General features: G+C 38.6%; 1 protein-coding gene across 5 annotated transcripts in view; it reads right to left on the bottom strand.

Moving 5' to 3' along the window:
• LOC124721877 (molybdopterin synthase catalytic subunit-like) overlaps positions 1 to 21,079 on the bottom strand; it is a 119,535-nt gene extending 98,456 nt beyond the window's left edge. For 2 of the 5 annotated variants that reach the window (XM_047247019.1, XM_047247023.1), the window contains exons 1-3: positions 20,792 to 20,851; positions 7,319 to 7,450; positions 6,920 to 7,051 (exon numbers count right to left, since the gene is read on the bottom strand). In XM_047247019.1, the coding sequence (XP_047102975.1) occupies positions 6,920 to 7,051; positions 7,319 to 7,450; positions 20,792 to 20,836 (309 nt within the window). In that variant the 5' untranslated portion in view covers positions 20,837 to 20,851. Of the gene's footprint in view, positions 1 to 6,919; positions 7,052 to 7,318; positions 7,451 to 20,791; positions 20,852 to 20,956 lie in introns of those variants that run through there. The other 3 variants (XM_047247021.1, XM_047247022.1, XM_047247020.1) reach the window with 3 other exon arrangements.
• Positions 21,080 to 21,327: the final 248 nt, after the last annotated feature.

The following is a 21,327-nucleotide window of genomic DNA, read 5'->3' as shown; positions in this document are numbered from 1 at the left end:
GAATTTAGCTTAGTTCTTGTAATAAACAGCTGTTATTGCAAAGTGTATGTTTCACTTCAGCAAGTCTCGCTCAAATACAAAAAGGTAAAGGCCATTGGCAGTTCAAATGTACAGTGGATAACGATACCACTTAGAGAAATGGCAGCAAGAAATGAGAATGAACACTATGTGCACTCGGTATGTACATCTTGGAGCCTCATTCACCAAATTTAAAAGGCTATGTCACTAGCCATTCAGTGAGTGGGGTGTAACCAACTACAGATTTTGATGCACATTGGGACAAACGATGCGTGCTGTCTGGGCTCTGAAGTCGCACTTGGATCATTCCAGCAACTGGCAGAGAAAGGTGTGAATACCAGCCTTGCTCACAGAGTTTCAATGATGCTTATAATCTGTAGCATTGTAACCAGAACAGATTGGGCTCTCTACAGTTCTCAGTTGAGAGGGAGGTTTGAACCACAGACAATGGAGATTCTGTGAAAAGCCAAGTCGTGACCTCCTGTATTTGCATCATAAGCTTGAGAAATGTAGCATCCCTTTTTATGGGTTAGGTGTGTACTAAACATCACTTCAGAGGCTGCTACCAAGGTAGTTGACTGTGTATGGGAAGCGCACATGTATTGTTTCAGATTAGGCAACTCTTCATCCAGTAAATGTAATGCTAGCTATACAAGATCCAAAAGTATCAGTGTAAAGTCCAAAGAAATGCTGCCCACAGGAAGAACATTAAAATCCTAGTGGTTAACTGGCAAAACTTCACAACAAAGTGCCACAGTTTGAAGAACTAAAAAGCAGTGAAGCTAGGTACAGAAAGATGTTAACAGCTGAAATTAAAAACAGGGTGACTTTTGAGAGAAATTTATGCATATATCAAAAGTATAAGTTAATCGGTTGGACTCAGTATAGGGGGTGGGGAGGAGGGAGGCATAAAATTGTAATTCAAGCCTTCTTTGACCACGAGACTCAGCACCTGATGTAACTGAAAACTTCAGAGAAAACCTCAGTTTGCTTGTAATTTAAGTCCCCCAGCCCCTCTTAATTACAATCTATTGCATATCCCCCGAACAAAAAACTGTGCCCAGTAGTTGGAAGAAAGTGCAAGTCATGTCCATTTAGAAGTAGTGTAGTAGTGAACCACAAGATTACTGTCCAACATCTTTGACATCAGTTTGTTGTAACATCTTACAGCATATTCTGAGCATAAATTTAATGAGATATCTTTAATAGACTGACCTGCTCCATGACAAGCAAAATGAATTCCAAAAACATTCATCATGCGAACCCAACTTGCACTTTTGTCACATGCCACACTGAAAGCTTTGGATCAAGGCAGCCAGTAGATGTAATATTTCTTGGTTACTGAAAACATTTGATTAAGTAACACATCTATACTTATTACCTAAAGCACAATGCTATGGAGTATCAAGCCAAATTTTCAACTGGACTGAGTATTTTTTGGCAGGGAAGATGTAGCAGCTTACCTTAGATGGAGTCATTGACAGATGTAGAAGTAATGTTGTGTGTGCACCAGGAAAGTGTGTTGGGATTGTTGCTGTTCATGTTGTATATTAATGACCTTGCGGACAATATTAGTTGCCTGCAAAGAGGTACTGTCTGCAAGAAGCTACATAAATGTTCAGTCACATTTCGAGAGAATTTCAAAGTGGTGCAAAGATTGGCAACTTGCTTCAAATGTTCAGAAATGTAAAATTGTGCACATCACAGAATTAAAAAAACATAGTTATCCTATGACTATAATATCACTGAGCCACAATTGGAATGCACATCTACATACAAATTCCGCAAGCCACCATACGGTGCCTGGAGAGGGTACCCTGTACCACAACTACTTGTTTCACTTCCTGTTCCACTCGCAGATAAAGCAAGGAAAAAACAACTGTCTATATGCCTCTGTATGAGTCCTAATTTCTAATATCCTTTTTTTTTTTTTTTTTTTTTTTTTTTGTGGTGTCTAAATGAAATATATGTTGGTGACAGTAGGATTGTTCCGCAGTCAACTTCAAATGCCTGTTCTCTAAACTTTCTCAGTAGTGTTCCTCGAAATGAATGTCTTCTTCCTTCCAGGGGTTCCCACTTCAGCTCTCGAAGCATATCTGTATCACTTGCATGATCGAACCTACCGGTAACATATGTAGCAGTTCACCTCTGAATTGCTTTGATGTCTTCTTTCAATCTGACCTGCTGTGGATCCCAAACTGAAGAACAGGTCACACTAGCATGCTAGATTTGGTCTCCTTTACAGATAAACCACACTTTCCCAAAATTCTTCAAATAAACCGAAGTCAACCATTTGCCTTTCCTACCAAATCCCTCATATGCTCACTCCATTTCATAATGCTTCACAATGTTACGCCCAGATATTTAAACTATGTGACTGATCAAGCAGGACATTACTAATGCTGTATCTGAACATTAGGGGTTTATTTTTCCTACTCTTCCACATTAACATACAATCAACTTACAGTCACTTATCTTCGACACCTTCCTGTGAGCATCATCAGTGAACAACCGCAGATTGCTGCCCACCGTGAACAACTGCAGACTGCTGCCCACCCTGTCTGCCAGACCATTTACGTATACAGAAAATAGAACGGTCCTATCACACTTCCCTGGGGCACTCCTGATACCCCTGTCTCCAATGAACACTTGCCATTAAGAACAACATACTGGGTTCTATTACGTAAGAAATCTTCGAGCCAATCACATATCTGGGAGCCTGTTCTGCATGCATGAACATTGATTAACAGTCTGCAGTTGGGTACCGTGTCAAATGCTTTTCGGAAATCTAAACCTATAGAAACAGCATGTCGCCCTTCATCCACAGTTCACAGTATATCATGTGAGAAAAGAGCAAGCTGGGTTTTGCGTGAGTGACGCTTTCTAAAGCTTTGCTGACTCGGTCAACTCATACAAATACACTTTACAGGGATATGAAATGCAATGAGATTCATACAAAATAGGAATAATAGGGGATATTGAATGTGTGGTGTGCGTACTGTAAGACCTTCGGTACACACACCATCAGATTATTTGACTTGTCGCTCTAACGAAGTAGGCGAGTGTAAGCAATATGTCTCGTGGTCTTATCGTGGCATGTTTATCTTCTGCTGTTAGGTCAGACAATAGAAATGCCACTTGCACGCTTAGAGTAGCAGATTGATGGTGACCAACTTTAAACAGAACTTGATTAATTTTCACACACATTTATTAAAATAATAAAAATCATAGACATTACGTAACTTGATTCTGGATGCTGTTTACAATTGACAATCTGAAGTTCCTTTGGTCTTGGTACATTAATCTTATTCTCACATATCTCTGATACTTGACAAAGTGTCTATTCATTTATCTTCATGGCTATGTACAGGAATATGATAATCTTATTAGGTGCAGACTGAAACTTGACTATAGACTAATGCAGACTGACTAATTGGAGGTCTGTACACTCATTATAATATCTCGCGCGTTCAGGTATCACTGCACGAGTGTGATCTGCGAGGAGAAAAGTTTCTACGTCAGCAGTAATCTCATTGGCTGTGTTACATATTAATATATGGATCGACGGAAGCAGAATTTGGTCCATCTCTATGACAGCGCCATCTCGTAGTGCGGAGACGGACGAGTGCTGCGCCTGCACTGTTGTGCTTAGCAGGTGCGCTCTAGTGGGAAAGTTGTGTACGCGCTGACTACGCAGAACTATGTACACAACAGAATGTATACGGAGAAGGGCAGCACAAATGGTCAGTTTCACAGACATGCTGAAGAAACTGAACTGGCAGACTCTTGAAGATGATGTAAACTTTCCCCCAAAAGCCTACTTACAAAACTTCAAGAACCGGCTTCAGGCATATGCTACAGCCCCTTGTGTATAATTCTCACAGGGATTGTGAGGGCAATATTAGATTAATTACATAAAGCATGGAGGCATTTAAACAGCCATTCTTCCTATACTCCATACGTGAATGGAATAGTAAAAAGTCTAATAACTGGTACAGTCACACTCAGACGTATCCTCTGCCGTGCACTACACAGTGGTTTGCAGAGTATAGCTACAGTTGTAGATTCAACTCATGCTTCACTTGGAGAAACAAACTCTTTAACAGAAAGAAAGACATTTCAGTCATATTGGAGGTGACAAAGATGGTTCGATTTTATTCACAATGTAGTTCTGTCAATGGTTTGTGTGAATTGTCATGATCTGAAGATGGCCAGTAATGGCTGAAATCAGTAATTTAGTACTGACATTGTGTGTGATTGTGCTGCTATCATCTGTTAGAAATATGATACTTCCACACATAATACTAGTTTCATGCCTGTGTCAAAATATTAAATGGCAATGGCTGATCTTGCTAGTTTTAAGGATACAGACAGACACAGACAAGGGATCAACCTACTGAAGATATAGGTCGCAAATGGGGAAATCCACTGAGATAAGCAAATTTCACAGAGGTCAGTTATTACTACACACAGCCTGTACATGGGTATCTCAAAAACAGTGAAGCTCGTTGAATGTTCACATGCTACTGTCATGTGCATTAAATGGTTGGATGTCTATGGCTCTTCACAGAACGAGGGGTTCGGAGGCTTGTCTGTTCTGTATAGTAAGATAGATGGTGACCTATGGCATCTCTGTCTAAAGAGCACAATGCTGGTCCATGCACAAGTGTTTTGCAGCACACCATTCATAGTACATTACTGAATATGGAGCTCCACTGCAGATCCCTCCTGCGTGCTCACATGCTGACCCAAATTCATCAATTATGACTGCACTGGGCATAGGACCATCGGGATTTGACCACTGATCAATGGAAACATGTCAGCTCTTCAGGTTAATTACATTTCTGCTACACTAGGTCGATGGTCGTCTCCACAAACGCCGACATCAAGGTGAATGGAAGCTCAAATCGCACAGCGTGCCATTGACGCAGGCTGGTGGGAGCAGTATTATGCTACAGGACACAATCTCCTGCAACTGCATGGGACTTGTGGTAGTAATGAAAGACACGCTGACAGCTGAGAACCACCTGCACCCCTTCATGCTTGATGTCTTCCCCGACAGTGCTGTAACCTTTCAGCACTACAACTGTCTGTATCTCGAAGCCAAAACTGTGCTACAGTGGTTTGAGGAGCATTACAGTGAACTCATGTTGATATCTCAGCAACCAAATTCACCTGACATTAGTCCCAAGGAACCCATCTGGGTCACTATCAGGCGCCATCGCCACATAAGCAAATCAGCGGCCCGTTATTTACATGAATTACATCACCTGTGCCGTTATTTACATGAATTACGTCACCTGTGCATAGACATTTAAAGCCACATACCTCCACAAACCTACCACCAAACTATCAGATCCTTGATATGCAATCAGGGATATGTTTCATTTAAAAGACAGTCAAAGAAGCTATTACGCAGGTGGTCAGAACATTTTGGCTCATCAGTGTGTGTCACAACAGAACAGAGTTTAGTCATCAGAAAATTGGCATGGAATTGGCCATTCAAAAGTAAATAACAGTATTAAATACAACAGAGTGATGCCGAAAAGGTTTTTCATATGCACAAAAAAAATGTAGCAATCTATGCTTCAGCTTTATAAACAGTTTGATGCCAGAGCTGGATATACTTTTGTCAAATAGAGCTGTTATCAGCACAAATTTCACACAGAACATGGCTGACTCACTATAATTATGTGAACATTCATGACAAAATTTTGTGCCAGACTGGGACTCAAACCCAGGTTCTTCCATTTACACAGCATTGCTCTACAAATTTTATATCCGTGCACTTCTCATAAACTTCATCTTTTCACTTGTCTACATCTAACAAGCCTCACAGAGACTCTCCTTAATACAGCCTGATGATATGAGGTATACACCAATAGTGCACTGTGCACAAAAGGCAGGTGGTGGTGGCGGTTAGTGTTTAACGTCCCGTCGACAACGAGGTCATTAGAGACGGAGCGCAAGCTCGGGTTAGGGAAGGATTGGGAAGGAAATCGGCCGTGCCCTTTCAAAGGAACCATCCCGACATTTGCCTGAAACGATTTAGGGAAATCACAGAAAAACTAAATCAGGATGGCCGGAGACAGGATTGAACCACAAAAGGCAGGGACCTGGGAATCAGGTTCAGCCTTTTTGTAAATGTTCATCACACTGTACAATCCACTTGAGTAGAAAATATCAACACAGAACACTAGCAAGAGGTTAAATCGAGCTCTCTACTGTTTCCAGTCTTCCAGATGTTCCAGTCCTGCAACCTACAAGGATATCCTCTTTAGGAATTTTATGGTATAGTGGGACATAAGTGACAAGTTGAAACTTTGACTTGGTTAATGAGGAACACATGAATAACGCAACTGGCAGCACATAGCCCACAAAAAGGAGAGATCTGGGTTTGAGTCCCAGTCCCACATAACTTTTTAACTTGTCATATATGTTCATTGCAGTATATGCCCTGATAAAAAGTGGAGAAATGTCATCTCTAGAACTTAGTGATAGAATCTGCATGTAGATATAAAATATTGTTTCATTAGACTGTGGCTCTATCTGTCAGCAAAAGAATTTTGATATAAATGTCGAAGCAGTCTTCCAATTTTCCTATATCTGGCCACACAACATGTTGCAGGGACAGTAAGGGAGCAGTTTGATAAGGCTAAACTTATAGATATGGAGATAGTGTACACATAGCAATTTATTCACAGTTTAGAGTTACTGTAAGCTAATAGGTTACATAAGCAGCACGAATTTTCACAGGTGTTTTTTGCCCCTTCCAGTTCATGAGTGGGGAAAACATTGCTAGTTCCAAACAAAAATGAAATGCAAATATCTTCAATAACAAGACACTGATTATGTTTGCCCCTAATATTACAACTTCTTCTGAATATGTAAAAAATCTTACTGCTGTTGAAGGTGCAGACATCAGAATTAGATGGACAGGTTTTTCCGTGGTTTGTGTAGCAGTGGAATTTGATGGATATGTCATCACAGGTTCACTTATTCTGTTATCCAACAAACATTTTTGCTGTTTGCCCTATAACAAATTTTATATATTGTAATAGTACCAAACATTCTTGCTAATCAGTTTAATAAAATATATCTGAAACTTGGCATAAAACCATAAAAGGGAATAGTAAATGCATAGGAAAGGAATGAGTGAGTGAATATCTGTGTGTGCACACACACACTAATAATAACACAGCAAATGAATATTGGGAATGCAAAGTACAGGTAACTGTTCTGTACAAACAACGCTCAAATGAATACACAAAAAATCTTTGGCTACAATACTAAATCTTACCACTGTCAAGGATGTAGGCATAATTACTACATGTAAAGGTCCTTTACCAGGTTGCTTATTAGTAGATTGAGTGATGTGTGCTTCTTTAATTTGCTTTTCGCCGTTATCATCCATAACTGTATGAAGACAGTCCTGTAACATACATCACAGTTATAATGTCAATAGCATGTTATGATTAGGAAAATATGATACACTAATTAAATTTTCTGCCTTCCTCACTGTCAAATGAATCCTTAGGACTTTTTAGGTACTATGTATTCTTTAGATTATTTAAGGTTTCATTGGTTCCAATTGCCTGCTCTGTTAGGGTTCAAGCCCTAATGCAGCCATTCAATTCCATTAACAGACTAATGTCAGCACATAACATAATTCATGCTGATAAACAAGTCAAATATCTCTTTTCTGCTGTACAAACCACAAATAAACACAAAAATCTAAGAATTCACCCAAATGTCAATAAAATAACAAGTTTGTTTGCATGGCCACCCCACACAGCAAGCACAGAAATACTTGTTTTGTAAATAAAACCATATTTTCTTTCTGAGACTTAATTTATTTTTCCCAGGTGCATTTCACCCTTTTTTTTTTTTTTTTTTGCTCTATGGCATCTTCAGTGGGATCTATAAAGATAGAGTTTTGTTATTTTTAGATTACCAAACAGTTCATGTCATGTTTTTTTTATGTAAATGAGTAATTACTTGCAGTTTGCTGTGATCTGTGTTCCCTCTCATCTGGTATGGGGATTGCACCACCAATTTATTTCCAAAACATATGCACAATTTTGAATTCCGAACTTTTTCACACTGTTCACCATGTTCTTTTTGTGGTGTTCTCTTATTCTTTTGCCACTAACTACAGCTATTTGTTCAAACACAGTACTTTTAACAACATAAACATTGTAACTAAAACCAAAGGGTCTGTTTACCTACATGTTGCCACTCTAACGGAACATATGTTGAAAACCAACTTCTATTTGTGATGAAACTCCCTGGCAGATTGAAACTGTGTGCCAGACTGAGACTTGAACTCGGGACCTTTGCCTTTCATCTACTGTCTGAACTGTCCAAGCACGACTCGTGCCCCATCCTCACAGCTTTACTTTTGCAAGTACCTTGTCTCCTACCTTCCAAACTTCACAGAAGCTCTCCTGCAAACATTGCGGAACTAGCACTCCCGGAAGAAAGGACATTGCGGAGACATGGCTTAGCCACAGGCCGGAGGTTTGTTTCCAGAATGAGATTTCCACTCTGCAGCAGATTGTGCACTGATATGAAACTTCCTGGCAGTTTAAAACTGTGTGCCGGACCAAGACTTGAATGTAAAGGTAGGAGACGAGGTGCTGGAAGAAGTAAAGCTTTGAGGACAGGGCATGAGTCGACCTTGCGTAGCTCAGACGGTAGAGCACTTGCCCGCGAAAGGCAAATGTCCGAAGTTCGAGTCTCAGTCTTTTTGTGTGTGTGTGTGTGTGTGTGTGTGTGTGTGTGTGTACTTTATGTACACCTCAAAGAGTGATGCCACAGTGTTTCATGTGACAGCTCATCTCCATAAAAATGGTGTTACTATTTAAAAATTAATTTATAAATGGCTAGATCTATGTATGATACATATCTCTAATACAAAATTGAGCAAAGAAATTTAGTGTCCATTTCCAGTATGGAGTTTCTGACATCACTGACTGGCTATTATCACTTAAGGTGGTGTAGTTTTTGTGACAATAATCTTTGCTGTGAACTGAAAAACATGGTGATAATTGCAACTTAAATGAAAAGCTAAGTATATTAATCCCGCACACAATATAAATAACTGCCAATATAATTAAGAAAGAAATATGATTTGATATTGTGTGTAGCTCTCATTCTTCTACAACAAGGACGAGTTTATTCAATTGGGACTTTTGGTCACTCACAACTACCTGCATCCACTGTGAAGTTACCTTGGATTTTCATAACCAACTACGTATGTACATGGTCCAGTCACATTAATGTGACTACCATCTATGTTTGACATCAGTTTGTAATAATCACCCACAGATGGCAGGTGGCAGCACTAGCAGTGAAGGGGAAATAAAGCACATTGGAGGGGCACGGAAAACAGTGCGGTCACTATCATATGCAGAAATGGAGCAATTTATCTGACAGCAAAAAGGCATGATCATTAGTTTTCGGTGCAAGGATGGAGGCATTTCTAAAATGGTACTGTTTCTAAACCACCCGTGTTCACATATACTGCTATCCAAAAGTGGCACAGAGGCAGCTGTGGTACACCATGGGTTATAAACGACAGGGCTGAACCAAGGGGCTACCAACAGTATCTCCTCAATGACCATTCAGCAAATGTTGCTGCTTATGGGCCTCCACAGCAGGCACCTGGTTCACGTACCCATGCTATCTGCAGGAGATCGGCAATGAAGACTTGAATTTGCACACCAATACTGCAACTGGACATACACTTCGTGGTGACACGTGGCTTTTTCAGATAAATCACATTTTGTGCTCCACTGGACAGATGATCATTCGTGTGTACGGCATGAAATGTCTGAAAGTAAACACCCTGCAACAATCATCGGAAGGGTGCAGACTGGAGAGCATTCCATGGGTGGTCTCGTCATATTGGAAGGCACAATGGATCATCACAAGTATGCATCTATCCTTGGGGACCACGCCCACCCCTACATGCAGTTTGTTTTTCCTCAGCACGATTTCATCTACCAGCAGGGCAACACAACAGGACACACAGCTTGCTGCATACATGTGTGATTTGAAGAGCACTAGCATGACTATCACACTCTCCTGGCCACCAAATACCCAAGATTTAAATCCGATCACATTTTTTGTGCCATGGATAATCAACCGAGAAATTTATCCCAGCTGGTCACAGCCCTGGAGTCAGCATGGCTTCACATCCCTGTCAGTACCTCCCAGAACCTCACTGACTCTCTTCCTTCACATCTTACAGCCCTCCATGCTAAAAAATATGGTTAAGCAGGCTTTTGACAGGTGGTCACATTAATGTGACTGGACAGTGTACAATGCAACACCAAACTGCAAGCATAGCTTCTCTAATAGGGCAGCGTTTCACACACAGTGCTCACCTGCTGCTCATATGGAAATATGTGGGAAAACCTAAATTATTTCAGTCTGAAATGAAATAGAAGCATTTTCTTAACCTTAACATCACAAAATCCCTGCCTACACCCCGCCCTCCACCCTCCAGGTGGGGCAGGGTCATGACCACCAAAGAACATTTAACTAAAAGCATTTATATTTTTGCATATAACAGTTCCGAATTTCCCAATTGATTCTCAGAGAATAAAATAGTATAAAACTTAAGGGGGTCTGAAACAGCAAGAAACACTTAAAATTTATAAGCTGTGTTTAATGTAATACACTTCTCAGTTTCTTGCCTGACGGCTTGCCCACACGGATCAGCTTGTGGCCAGAACAGCTGCAGATAACATTCCATCAGTGTCTAGATGTCCAACAACAAATAAGACAGAGTTCACAGGCAGAACAAGCAAATTATACAATGGTGATTCAAGCTAGACAGAAAGAAAAATAACTTCCACCAAAGAAAAAATAACAAAGAGTGTAACATTTATCTTTTATCATTTGGATAATGTACTTTACGCTATGATAGCCTTTGCTATTATTTCCTGTAATTGTTCCTTCCAAAATTGTCATTACTTAATCTTCACCACATCTGAATTCACTCCTATTCCATGCTGCTAGATGGCATAACTGTATACTCCTGATAGTAACATTCACGATATGGGGCACTTCTATCACATGTTTTGCAGAGCTACCTATGACTAAACCTACATCCACACTCTGCAAACCACTGTGAAGTGCATGACAGAGGTACATCCTACTGTACCAGTTATTTTTACTTTTTTCCCCTTCACTTACGGCAAGTAGGATGAATGTTAGTTTAAATGCATCTGTGCATGCTGCAAAACAACATAATCCCATCCTCACGCTCCCTACAGGAGTGATACATAGGGGGTTGTAGTATATTCCTAGAGTCACAATTTAAAGCCAGTTCTTGGAGCTATGTAAGTAGGCTTTCTCAAGATAGAATCTGTCATTCCAGTTTGGTCCTATTAGCTACGGGTCCCACACCCTTGAGCAATATTCAACAATGAATGGCGAGTGATTTGTAAGCAATCTCCTTTGTAGATTGATTGCATTTCCTCAGTTTTCTACCAACAAACTGAAGCCTCCCACAGGCTTTACCCATGAATGGGTCTATGTGCTTATTCAATTTCATATCCCTACAGTGCGTTAGAACGATTCTATATTTCTGAACATTTAAAGGAAGTTGCCAATCTCTGCACCAATTTGAAATCCTATAGTGTTCTTAATCAGTAGTTGTGCAGCTTCTTTCAGACAGTACTTCAGTATAGGCTACTGCATCACCTGCATAAACTCTGTGGTTACTACTAATATTGTCCTCAAGATCATTAATATTAAACATGAACAGCAACAGTTTCAACACACTTTCCTGGGGCACACCTGATGTTACTTCTACATCTGTAAATGACTCCTTCCAAAGTAACCTACTGCATCCTCCCTACCAAAAAAATACTCAATCCAGTCACAAATTTCACTTGACACCCCATACCATCAAACTTTTGATAATAAGTATAGATGTGGTACTGCATCAAATGTGTTTTGGCAATCAAGAAATACTACATCTACTGACAGCTTTGATCCAAAGCCTTCAGTTATATCTTGTGAGAAAAGTGTGAGTTGCATTTCACATGATTGATGTTTTTGGAATCCATGTTGCTTGTCATGGAGCAGGTCACTCTGTTCACAATACCTCATTATGTTTGAGCTCAGAATTGCTCTAAGATGGTATAACAAACTCTTGTCAAATATGCTGGACAGTAGTTTCGTGGATCATTTACTGGGCACAGCTTTTTCTTCGATGGATCTACAATAGATTACAGCTAAAAGAGGGGCTAACTCAGCTGCACTTTTGGTACAGAATCTGATAGGGATTCCTCAGGCCCGGGGGCTTTGTTCAGTTTTAATTATTTCAGCTGTTTCTCAATGCCACTGTCACTAAGACTTATTCCACTCATCTTTGCAATGGTACGAGGATTAATTTAGGGTAGTGCTCCTGGATTTTCCTTTGTAAAGGAACATTTGAAAACAGAGTTAAGCTTTTCTGCTTTTTATCCTCTGGGTGAAAGACTAGTCTTCTCAACCTTCTCTGCCAGTTGCTGGAATGATCAAGTATGACCTCAGAGCCCAAATGATAGGTATAATTTTTTCCAACATGTGCCATAATCTGCAGTTGGTTGCACCCAGTTCCCTCCAGGGCTGTTGGAGTATCCTCTTCAAGATGTTGAATGAGGCCCTCAGGCACACACACTGAGTGCACGTCTCCTGACCTTGCTGCCAGTTCCATAAGGGATATAATTATTCATCATACAACTGAACTGCAGATGATTAACATACCCCTGCTATTTTGCATTTGCCTCATCTTGACACAGGCAAAGCAGGTTTCCCAACAGGTGAAGTGAGTCCCACTGGCTCAGTTTCAGTGGTAGCTAGCACCTCGAACCTGTTGGTTAGGGTAACACCCTGAGTCCTCCCTCGTCCCTCTTTATCACATACACGACACCTAGACCTACCATTGGCATGCCACTCACAGTGAAGTGGATGACTAGTGATTGATCCCGTACTTTCTGCAGTGGAGACAGCATTCACAGGAGGAGACAGTACTTGTGATACCTTCAGTAAATCTGATACATGATTCTTAGGAGCTCTGCCAACACAATGATTCACAGCAGCTGCCAGTTGTTTGACAACAGTCATGGAGGTTTCCAGTTGCTTACGAATGTCAACTAATTGGTTCCATGTTTGAGAACAGCATTCATACTGGGACTGCATTGAGGCTGGTGCAATGTTTTACAGGAGAGTTAACAAATAATTTTAAGCCTGGTAATTATCTTTTAATGTTGAGCTAAAAATATTACTAATTCCCTCTAAGAATTGAAACAACTGCTACATAAAACAAGATATCTGTTAAAGCAACGGAAAAACCTATGGTAAAAATTACTAGTTTCTGAAATTGTTAAAAATCATTCAAAAGTCGAGATCACACAAAAACTTTTTATTCAAGACAACTGGTGCAACAGTCTCATCATCTTCAGGTCTGTAAGAAAATGCAATACATGGACTATGTATGTCTCATTTGATATAAAAGTTTTAATTCGGTATTATAAAAAAAATCAGAAGTGGACCTGTACATTTACATACCTTAAACATTTTTCTGCAGTAAAACATGTTCATTTTACACTGAACATCATGCACAAGATGGCCAGTGGATAAAACTCAGCACATCATAAACATTTGTCATCACTAAAATAGTTAAAAACACACAGCTCCTTGTCCAAAAGGCCATTTCCATATTCACGTTGGTCACAGATGCTTTTTACGTGATGGAGTTGTATCTCATACACCATTTAAAGGGGATATGTACTGTTTAGTACATGTCCAACATATGTAAACAGATGTGCTATAGTGTAACATACCTGTCTCATGAAGCAAGCATATGTGAGCAATATGCATACAGACATGGCCTTTTGGACAATGTGGCGTGTGTTTTTATATATTTTAAAAACAATATATGTTTGTAATGTGCTGAGATTTATCCATTTGACATCTTGTGCTTGAGGTTCAGCATAAAATGGACAAGTTATATTACAAAAAGTGTTTAAGGTATGTAAATGTACAGGTCCACTTCGGGTTTTTTATAATACCAAACTGTATTTTATTTTCTTACAGACTCGAAGATGACAGCCAAGATTGTTGAAACCGGTTGTCTAGAATAACAAATATTTTGTGCAATCTTGGCTTTTGAATGGTTTTTAACAATTAAAACAAATCGCCCTTAAGTACTCTCGTAATAAGAAAATTCAGTAGTTCCTGAAAACTTTTTGAGATTACTAACAAGCTAAAAACAGCATAATCTAAGCAGGACTCACAGCGAGATGTGGCAGGAATGCAAGGGAGTGTGTCACAGCTGCTTGTAAGTATCCAGTGACAGAGCACCATACACATGGTGTGTTTTGTAGCATCAAGATGAAGTAATTGTGACAAATCATGAGGTGAATAGAACGACAGAATGGGCAATGTGTTTGGAATGAATGAACCACTGTAATCCCAAAAGTTCAGAAGAAATCCTCTATAACAATAAAAATAATTCTGTGGCTCATTACGTCCAGCCAAAATCACAGCTTGAAGTGTTAAGTAACTGTCGCCAAGTTTCCTTCTCACATCACTAGTGATATCTGAGTTTTTCCTCAGATCATATTTGTTGGGTTTGCAAACTCACAATCAACCCATGACCTTCACACTTAAACTAGGCAGCAGGCTAGGGTGAAGACCAGTATGTCATCACACCCTTCATTCCTAACGTGTGGGAAAATATGGTAGCTGTGGCAGTGGTAACCTTTTGTGATCAAATGTAAACATGAGTAATGCGAAAGGGGGGGGGGGGGGGGGAGTTAATTTCGGCACTGCTGTTGGCCAAAGTGGCACACTGACACATGGTTATTAGCATGCCTTTTTGGTGTTTACTTATACCGATACTTGATGCTGATGTGAACAATACTGATTACTTGGTAGACTTACTTGTATTTGCCACCTTGAGTAACTGATATAGCGCATTTTACCATGCCTAACTTGCTTTGATCATATCACCATAGTTTCAACTAAACATCAGCAATTGGACAATTAGCACCTCTTCTTTAAAAATTGATTCCTCTGATAAGGTGTAATATCTAACTGATTGTGAAACTGTTAGCCATGTAACACTATCACAATAACATTTGCACAAGGTCCTATTAATTTTGTATAAGCTCTTTCCAACAAATGCATCCTCTCCTCATGAAACATCTTTGTACATTCATGTGTCTGTATAGACCACTTATGTTCTTCCTTGTATTAAATTGACAAATCCTATCACTATAAAATATTCCTTTGACAAATAAATTACTAGCATCAACCTGGTACAAACTGCTGTGTTATGCCCCAATGATACTATTCTTAACAATGTCCTGCTTATCATCTCAATGACACTCTTAAATTAAAACACATGATCAACTGATTTGTTTGTTGATTTACGGGGAGAGGACCAAACAGCAAGGTCATCAGTCCCATTGGCTTAGGGAAAGATGAGGAAGGAAAGTGTCCGTGCCCTTTCCAAGCAACCATCCTGGCATCTGCCAGAAGCAATTTAGGTAAATCACAGAAAACCTAAATCAGGATGGCTGGACACAGGTTTAAACCATTGCCCTCCCTAACATGCTAACCAATGCTCCACCTTGCTCAGTTATTCAACTGGCACAAGTTAATTCACCCAATTTTTCATGATATTCACTGTTATTTTCGAAGAACAACTCCAACTGCAGGTCCATTAATGATAAAGTATTTATCAATAAAGAAAATAAATTTCCTGATGAAGTATTTCTTTTGAAAACAGAAGTTCCACATTTACATTTTATTATTTTACATCATTCTTTGCAACTAGTTTAATGGTTCGTTAGATTAAACTCATAAAAATTATTTAGCTATGACAATGCATTTAGTTTCTCATCATGATGATATTTCTAGTCGTCCTAACTTGAAAAAATAGAAACTGGCGTAAAAGTTTACCTTGCCATCCTGCACTGTCTTAAAGCCCATATAGACACACCTACATTCATTTTACAACTTCACAAGAGATTTAAATTGCACACTGAACTGGCATTTCACTTCTACTAAAGGTGCTGTTATTTTACTTACAGTTTTCCTGTTTGCAGTTAGTATCAAATTTCTTCCAAGTCACATTGGTAGCAAGATCGGATTGTTCCAATTGAACTTATGCAATCTTCTCTTGCTTCAAGGTGACTCCTCTTTTTAATTTACACAATTGTTTTCCCCAACCAATCTATTTCAATTTTGGGGACATTCTGCACAATTTCCTGATGCAGCAGTTGCTTTGGCTCTCAATTCACGTTTTCACCTTGTCAAAGCACTTTGCTGTTTCAGTTCTATGTTTTTTTTTTTATCCACATTATAAATGTTCTCTTTATTTTTTAAATATATAATTTACTTGTTTGCTAACAAACTCATCTAGTAAACTCATAGCATGCTCCACGTAGTTCTTTTTCTCTTAATGAGTTCTTTGCTGAAATAATTTTACAATTAACACCTTGATTGTTTCTTTTCTGATTTTCTAATGCCTTAAAATAGCTTCTACATCCCCAATATATTTATACACATCTTCCCAAAAATGTGAATTATTCTACTGCAAAATTAAAACTCACCTGATCCTCATAAAAACAAAATCATTTATGCTAAGCATAAACACAAAATAGTCATGATGATGATGCACCACATTATTTTCCATATTATGTTTATATTGGAAGACTATAATAATATTAATATGGCACTTGTATCTGTAATACTTACAATGTGAACAAAAGACAATCAGAGAAATATACTGAACATTCAAGAACTTCAGCTAGTTAGTAAAACCTTTCAGTAATGGGAAATACGGAAGCGTCCGATCCCACCCGTCTGCTTTGACCCATGACGTCACGAATATGGCGGAAACAAAAACAAACACACACACTTTCCACAAGAAGCCTAATGACACTAACGGGACAAGCGCGGGAAATGGGGTGTTTTGGGTGGGGGGCAAACTAAATATAAACAAATTTAGACGCCTTGCGTAGCTACAACGTGTAAGTGAAGACAGCCATGCATGAATACCCACCCACCTCCCCAGGGGTCGTAACCCCCCCAACCCATAGAAGATAAAGATGCTTCAGTAGCTGATTAGTGTTTTTTGTCTTTTTAAAAAAAAAATATCACGGGATAGAACGAACAGATCAGAAAGATAAATATAATAAACTAAAACAGAAATTCGAGGAAACAGATAATTAAAATAAGTAATAAGTGTTTTTAAATTTAAAAATAAAATCTCATGAGATAGAACGAACAGATCAGAAAAGTAAATAAAATAAAACAGAACTGGAGACAGCCACACTCAAACCAAACTCCGCGCCGTCATGACGTCACACACGACAACACCCTTACGTCACGGGTCAAAGCCGACGCGTTGGATCGGACGCTTCTGTCGACCCCAGTAATGTCAATTACGTAGGCTTGAGACAGGATCAGCTGCATCAGTCCACTCTAATTACATGAGGGGTTCAGCAAGTTTTTCTCCCCAATGATGAATCCTTGTTTTTTAATCACGCAATAATTATCGACAAGCCAGTTTACCGCACAAAAATGTTTTATTTCTTACTTTTACACAAATCATCATTTGACTTTTTTGTTTTACAATCCTTGCTGATGCAAAGATTTGGAATTATCAAACAACACAATTCCACTAGAAATACAGCACCATCAACATGGCAGAAGTATGAGCCACAAAAGAGGGCAAGTTGATGACAACACTACAAAATAAAAACATAACCAAAACAAACACTGATACGCTAAATGGAGCTCCCTGGGATAGGGAATTTTAGGTGGAGATGTTCTTGTTATTAAACCCTCCAAAAAAATTAAAAACTTGACAATATTAGACCAAAGTGGGAAAAGTGTATTTCCACCACAACATAATAATAACTATCCACTGCCCAGTGTACAAAAAGAACTGTAATGAAACACTGGATGGCTTTGCCAAATCAAAAAAATCTGTCACCGTCCAGTTCAATCTAGACCTGAGGCTACCTTGCAGATCAATCTGTCACCACAACCTACATAGGAGGCAAAAGAGAGAACTGTGGGAATAATAGTGTCAATGGTTAATGGTCGAAGCAAGACAGCAGTATCACAATATTCAATGTACTGGCTACCTTCACTAGACCTGCATACTACTACCACTGAAAATGATCCACGCCATTGGCATTTTTAATGGCTCACCATCACCATTGCAGCTATGTAAGTCTGGTAAACAATGCAATCGAAACCATTACCCAAAAGAGCCAAACAACATAGTATAAAAAAAGTCAAGAAATAAATAAACAAAAGTGTTGCAGATTCCACCTATGCAGCACATGGTGTCCCGTTTCAAAGGATATGCCAATGGCTCACAAATTTCACCAGACCCATCTGCAAATGATCTGTTATATTACACTATCAAATGCCACGCCATTGTTATCGCTACTGACAGAACATGATGCACATGAGGAAATACTGCATAACCTGGCTACATGTCCAGTTAAGGAACTAACAATGAAGTTATTAGGACAGACTAATGGGAACTACACTTTATTTAAGAAAGGACAGTTAATATGCCAAAGGTAACAAACTTCAAAATACGAAAGAAATAAAACAATCAATTTCTGAGAACAGTTATCACAAGGAATATATTTAAATGCCAAATATGTGACTAGAAGATTACTAAACCTCACACCACACTCCTTACACGAGGATATAATTTTTCAAAGGTGCACAACAGCTACTGCAGGATCTTGCATGTTCCATGGATCATATTCACGACAACTTGTCATTATGTAGAATGTGTCAGTAGGTTTACAAATATGATAATTTTTTCTGTAAAAGCAGGGGTACATGCTAGCCTTTTACATAACTGGACTTTTCATTTAATCTATAACAAAATTTGATGCATGTGACACAATCACATACATACTATCTGCTCAGAAATCCACGTACGGAGTGTAAAGAGTTGTCAAGTAGGAACAATATCAACTGGTTTTTAAAACTTTGATTATCTGTCTGCATCATTAATACACAAAGGTGGTGTTCAAATATTTTTATGGCTCCCACCTAGGTTTTTCCTTGTGTAAGACTTAGGTTGGATTTTATGTTCCTGCTGTTATATTTAGGGACGATTATGTTATTTTCAATATCAAATTCAATATGTACTCAAAGTTTGTGTTAGTTACTTGTAAATGTCTCATGAAATTATTTGTCTTAAAGCAACACAGGTATTTCTTTTTTAAATGTGTTCACTGCCTCTTGTGTTATTTCTACATGGAGTGCACTTATGGTTTAGTTTCAAAATTCCTTTCCTATTATTCTGTTCTTGGGCCAGCTCTCATGCCATTAATTGAACAACATGAATTACAGGTGATACAACAATGAAAACTCTCCAACTAGGATTTGAACTTAGTTCATCATCCTGCTACTGATGGTGTAACTTTAGTTAGAAGTCAAAACCTGATATTACGTTAATAATTTACTAGTAAGCATTCTGTGAAGGATGCAAAGAAAGTAACTTGTATCATTACTGAAGAGGACATTAAATTCAAAAGGAAATGTACAGCAGAACCCTTGCATAAGGAAGTATAATTCAAATTTGCCTCTGTTCCTTTAGATTCCATGGTAAACAGAAAAAAAAATATTCTAAAAACATAAATGCTACCATGGGAGACATGGAAACAATCATTAATAAATACAAGCAATTGTTAAAAATTATATTTCTTGAAAAAGTCACTCCAATAATCTGTGGAGACTACTTTTGCCTTTAAAATTACTTCCACTGTTGACAGCATAGTACACACTATGGGGTAAATACACCATGGACCACACTACAGGTTTGATTATTACCACAACCTTTATTAAAAATTCACATTAGTTGGCTTTCTCAAGAGGCAACCATACTGTCACTTTACAAATTAACTAACATACCCTACCTCCAACTTAGCTACCGATCAGTCTGTAACCACCACAAAGATTTGAGAAAGGGGGTGGGCGGGGCCACACTAACACATTTTCTAACCCAATGCAACTTTGCTTGCACAATTTACAACTACTAGATCTGTATTTTTTTAATATTTGCGTAACAACTTTACCCAAGTGGCAATACATAAATGTCTATTGCTATGTGCGGCAGCGACGTGAAATGCATCAACTGATAAAAATGAAAACTAATTTTCTCATTCCTAATGCCAGAAAATGCAATAAATAATTACATAATGTGTGGTGTTCTTTCACGGTCATGTTGTAGGCACGTATTTAATGAGTGGCATATTTTGCCTTCTGCTTCACAATATATTTATTTCCTCATGAAGTTTGTTTTAAATAGTCCACTGCGGTTCAAAAAGGAGAATTGTGAACATCAATATAATACGAGAAGGGCAAAATGCCATTCATTACTCTGCATTAACGATGTCTTCGGCACAAAATGAGGATAGAAAATGTTGCATCGCAAGTTTTGATCACTTACTCAGTAATATAAAATTTCTAGCTGAAAGTAAACAAAGTTTCTCCTTGACAACTTCCTCCAATTCCACTGCAGAATCTCTAGCGACGTAAAGTATAAGAGGTGATAGGTAAGAATTACTAACTCATGTCTATGGCCTATATTTATTTAACTAATAAAAAACCTTGTATTTAAAAATTGATTTGCTATTTGAATACAAAATGACTAGTTCCAAATCATTACGTTTTATTGTAAAAATGATATGCGGCAAATGAAACAAATGAACTAATGACCTACGTTTACATTGCACAATAGGCAACATAATCTCCGGATAGTAAACATAAGTAAACTGATGCTAATGACATCACATTCTACGTAATTTCGGAATTGTATACAAAATCCACAAACACACTGTAACATAAAATAAGCTTGCTGAAAAGCACCAAAATCAGTGTTCTGTACCTAAAGTCACATCATACAAGAAAATGTAAACAATTGGATGCATGTTTTAACAAAGCGCAAACAGTACCAATTCATGTACAAAGAAAAAACATATAAACAACCAATTCAACACCAAAGACATTTACTAACAAGCACGAAAGACAGTAATCAAAGATACACTATTCTGAATTTCACAGGAGACACAACGGCAACCAGCCTTACTGTTTCAATGAATGATTTATTTCGCCATAACATCATCAGACAGCAGTACAGGCCCGAAACTGTTTACAGCGAAATAAATCATTCATTCTGAAAGGGTTGGCGCTTGCAAATTTTTCAATTATGCTTACGGAAACAGCCGCAGTATTCTCAAACGATAAGAGACAGAATAC

This window comes from Schistocerca piceifrons, chromosome X (genome assembly GCF_021461385.2).
Source record: "Schistocerca piceifrons isolate TAMUIC-IGC-003096 chromosome X, iqSchPice1.1, whole genome shotgun sequence".
Classification (NCBI taxonomy): domain Eukaryota; kingdom Metazoa; phylum Arthropoda; class Insecta; order Orthoptera; family Acrididae; genus Schistocerca; species Schistocerca piceifrons.
This window is presented reverse-complemented; position numbering and strand designations above follow the sequence as displayed.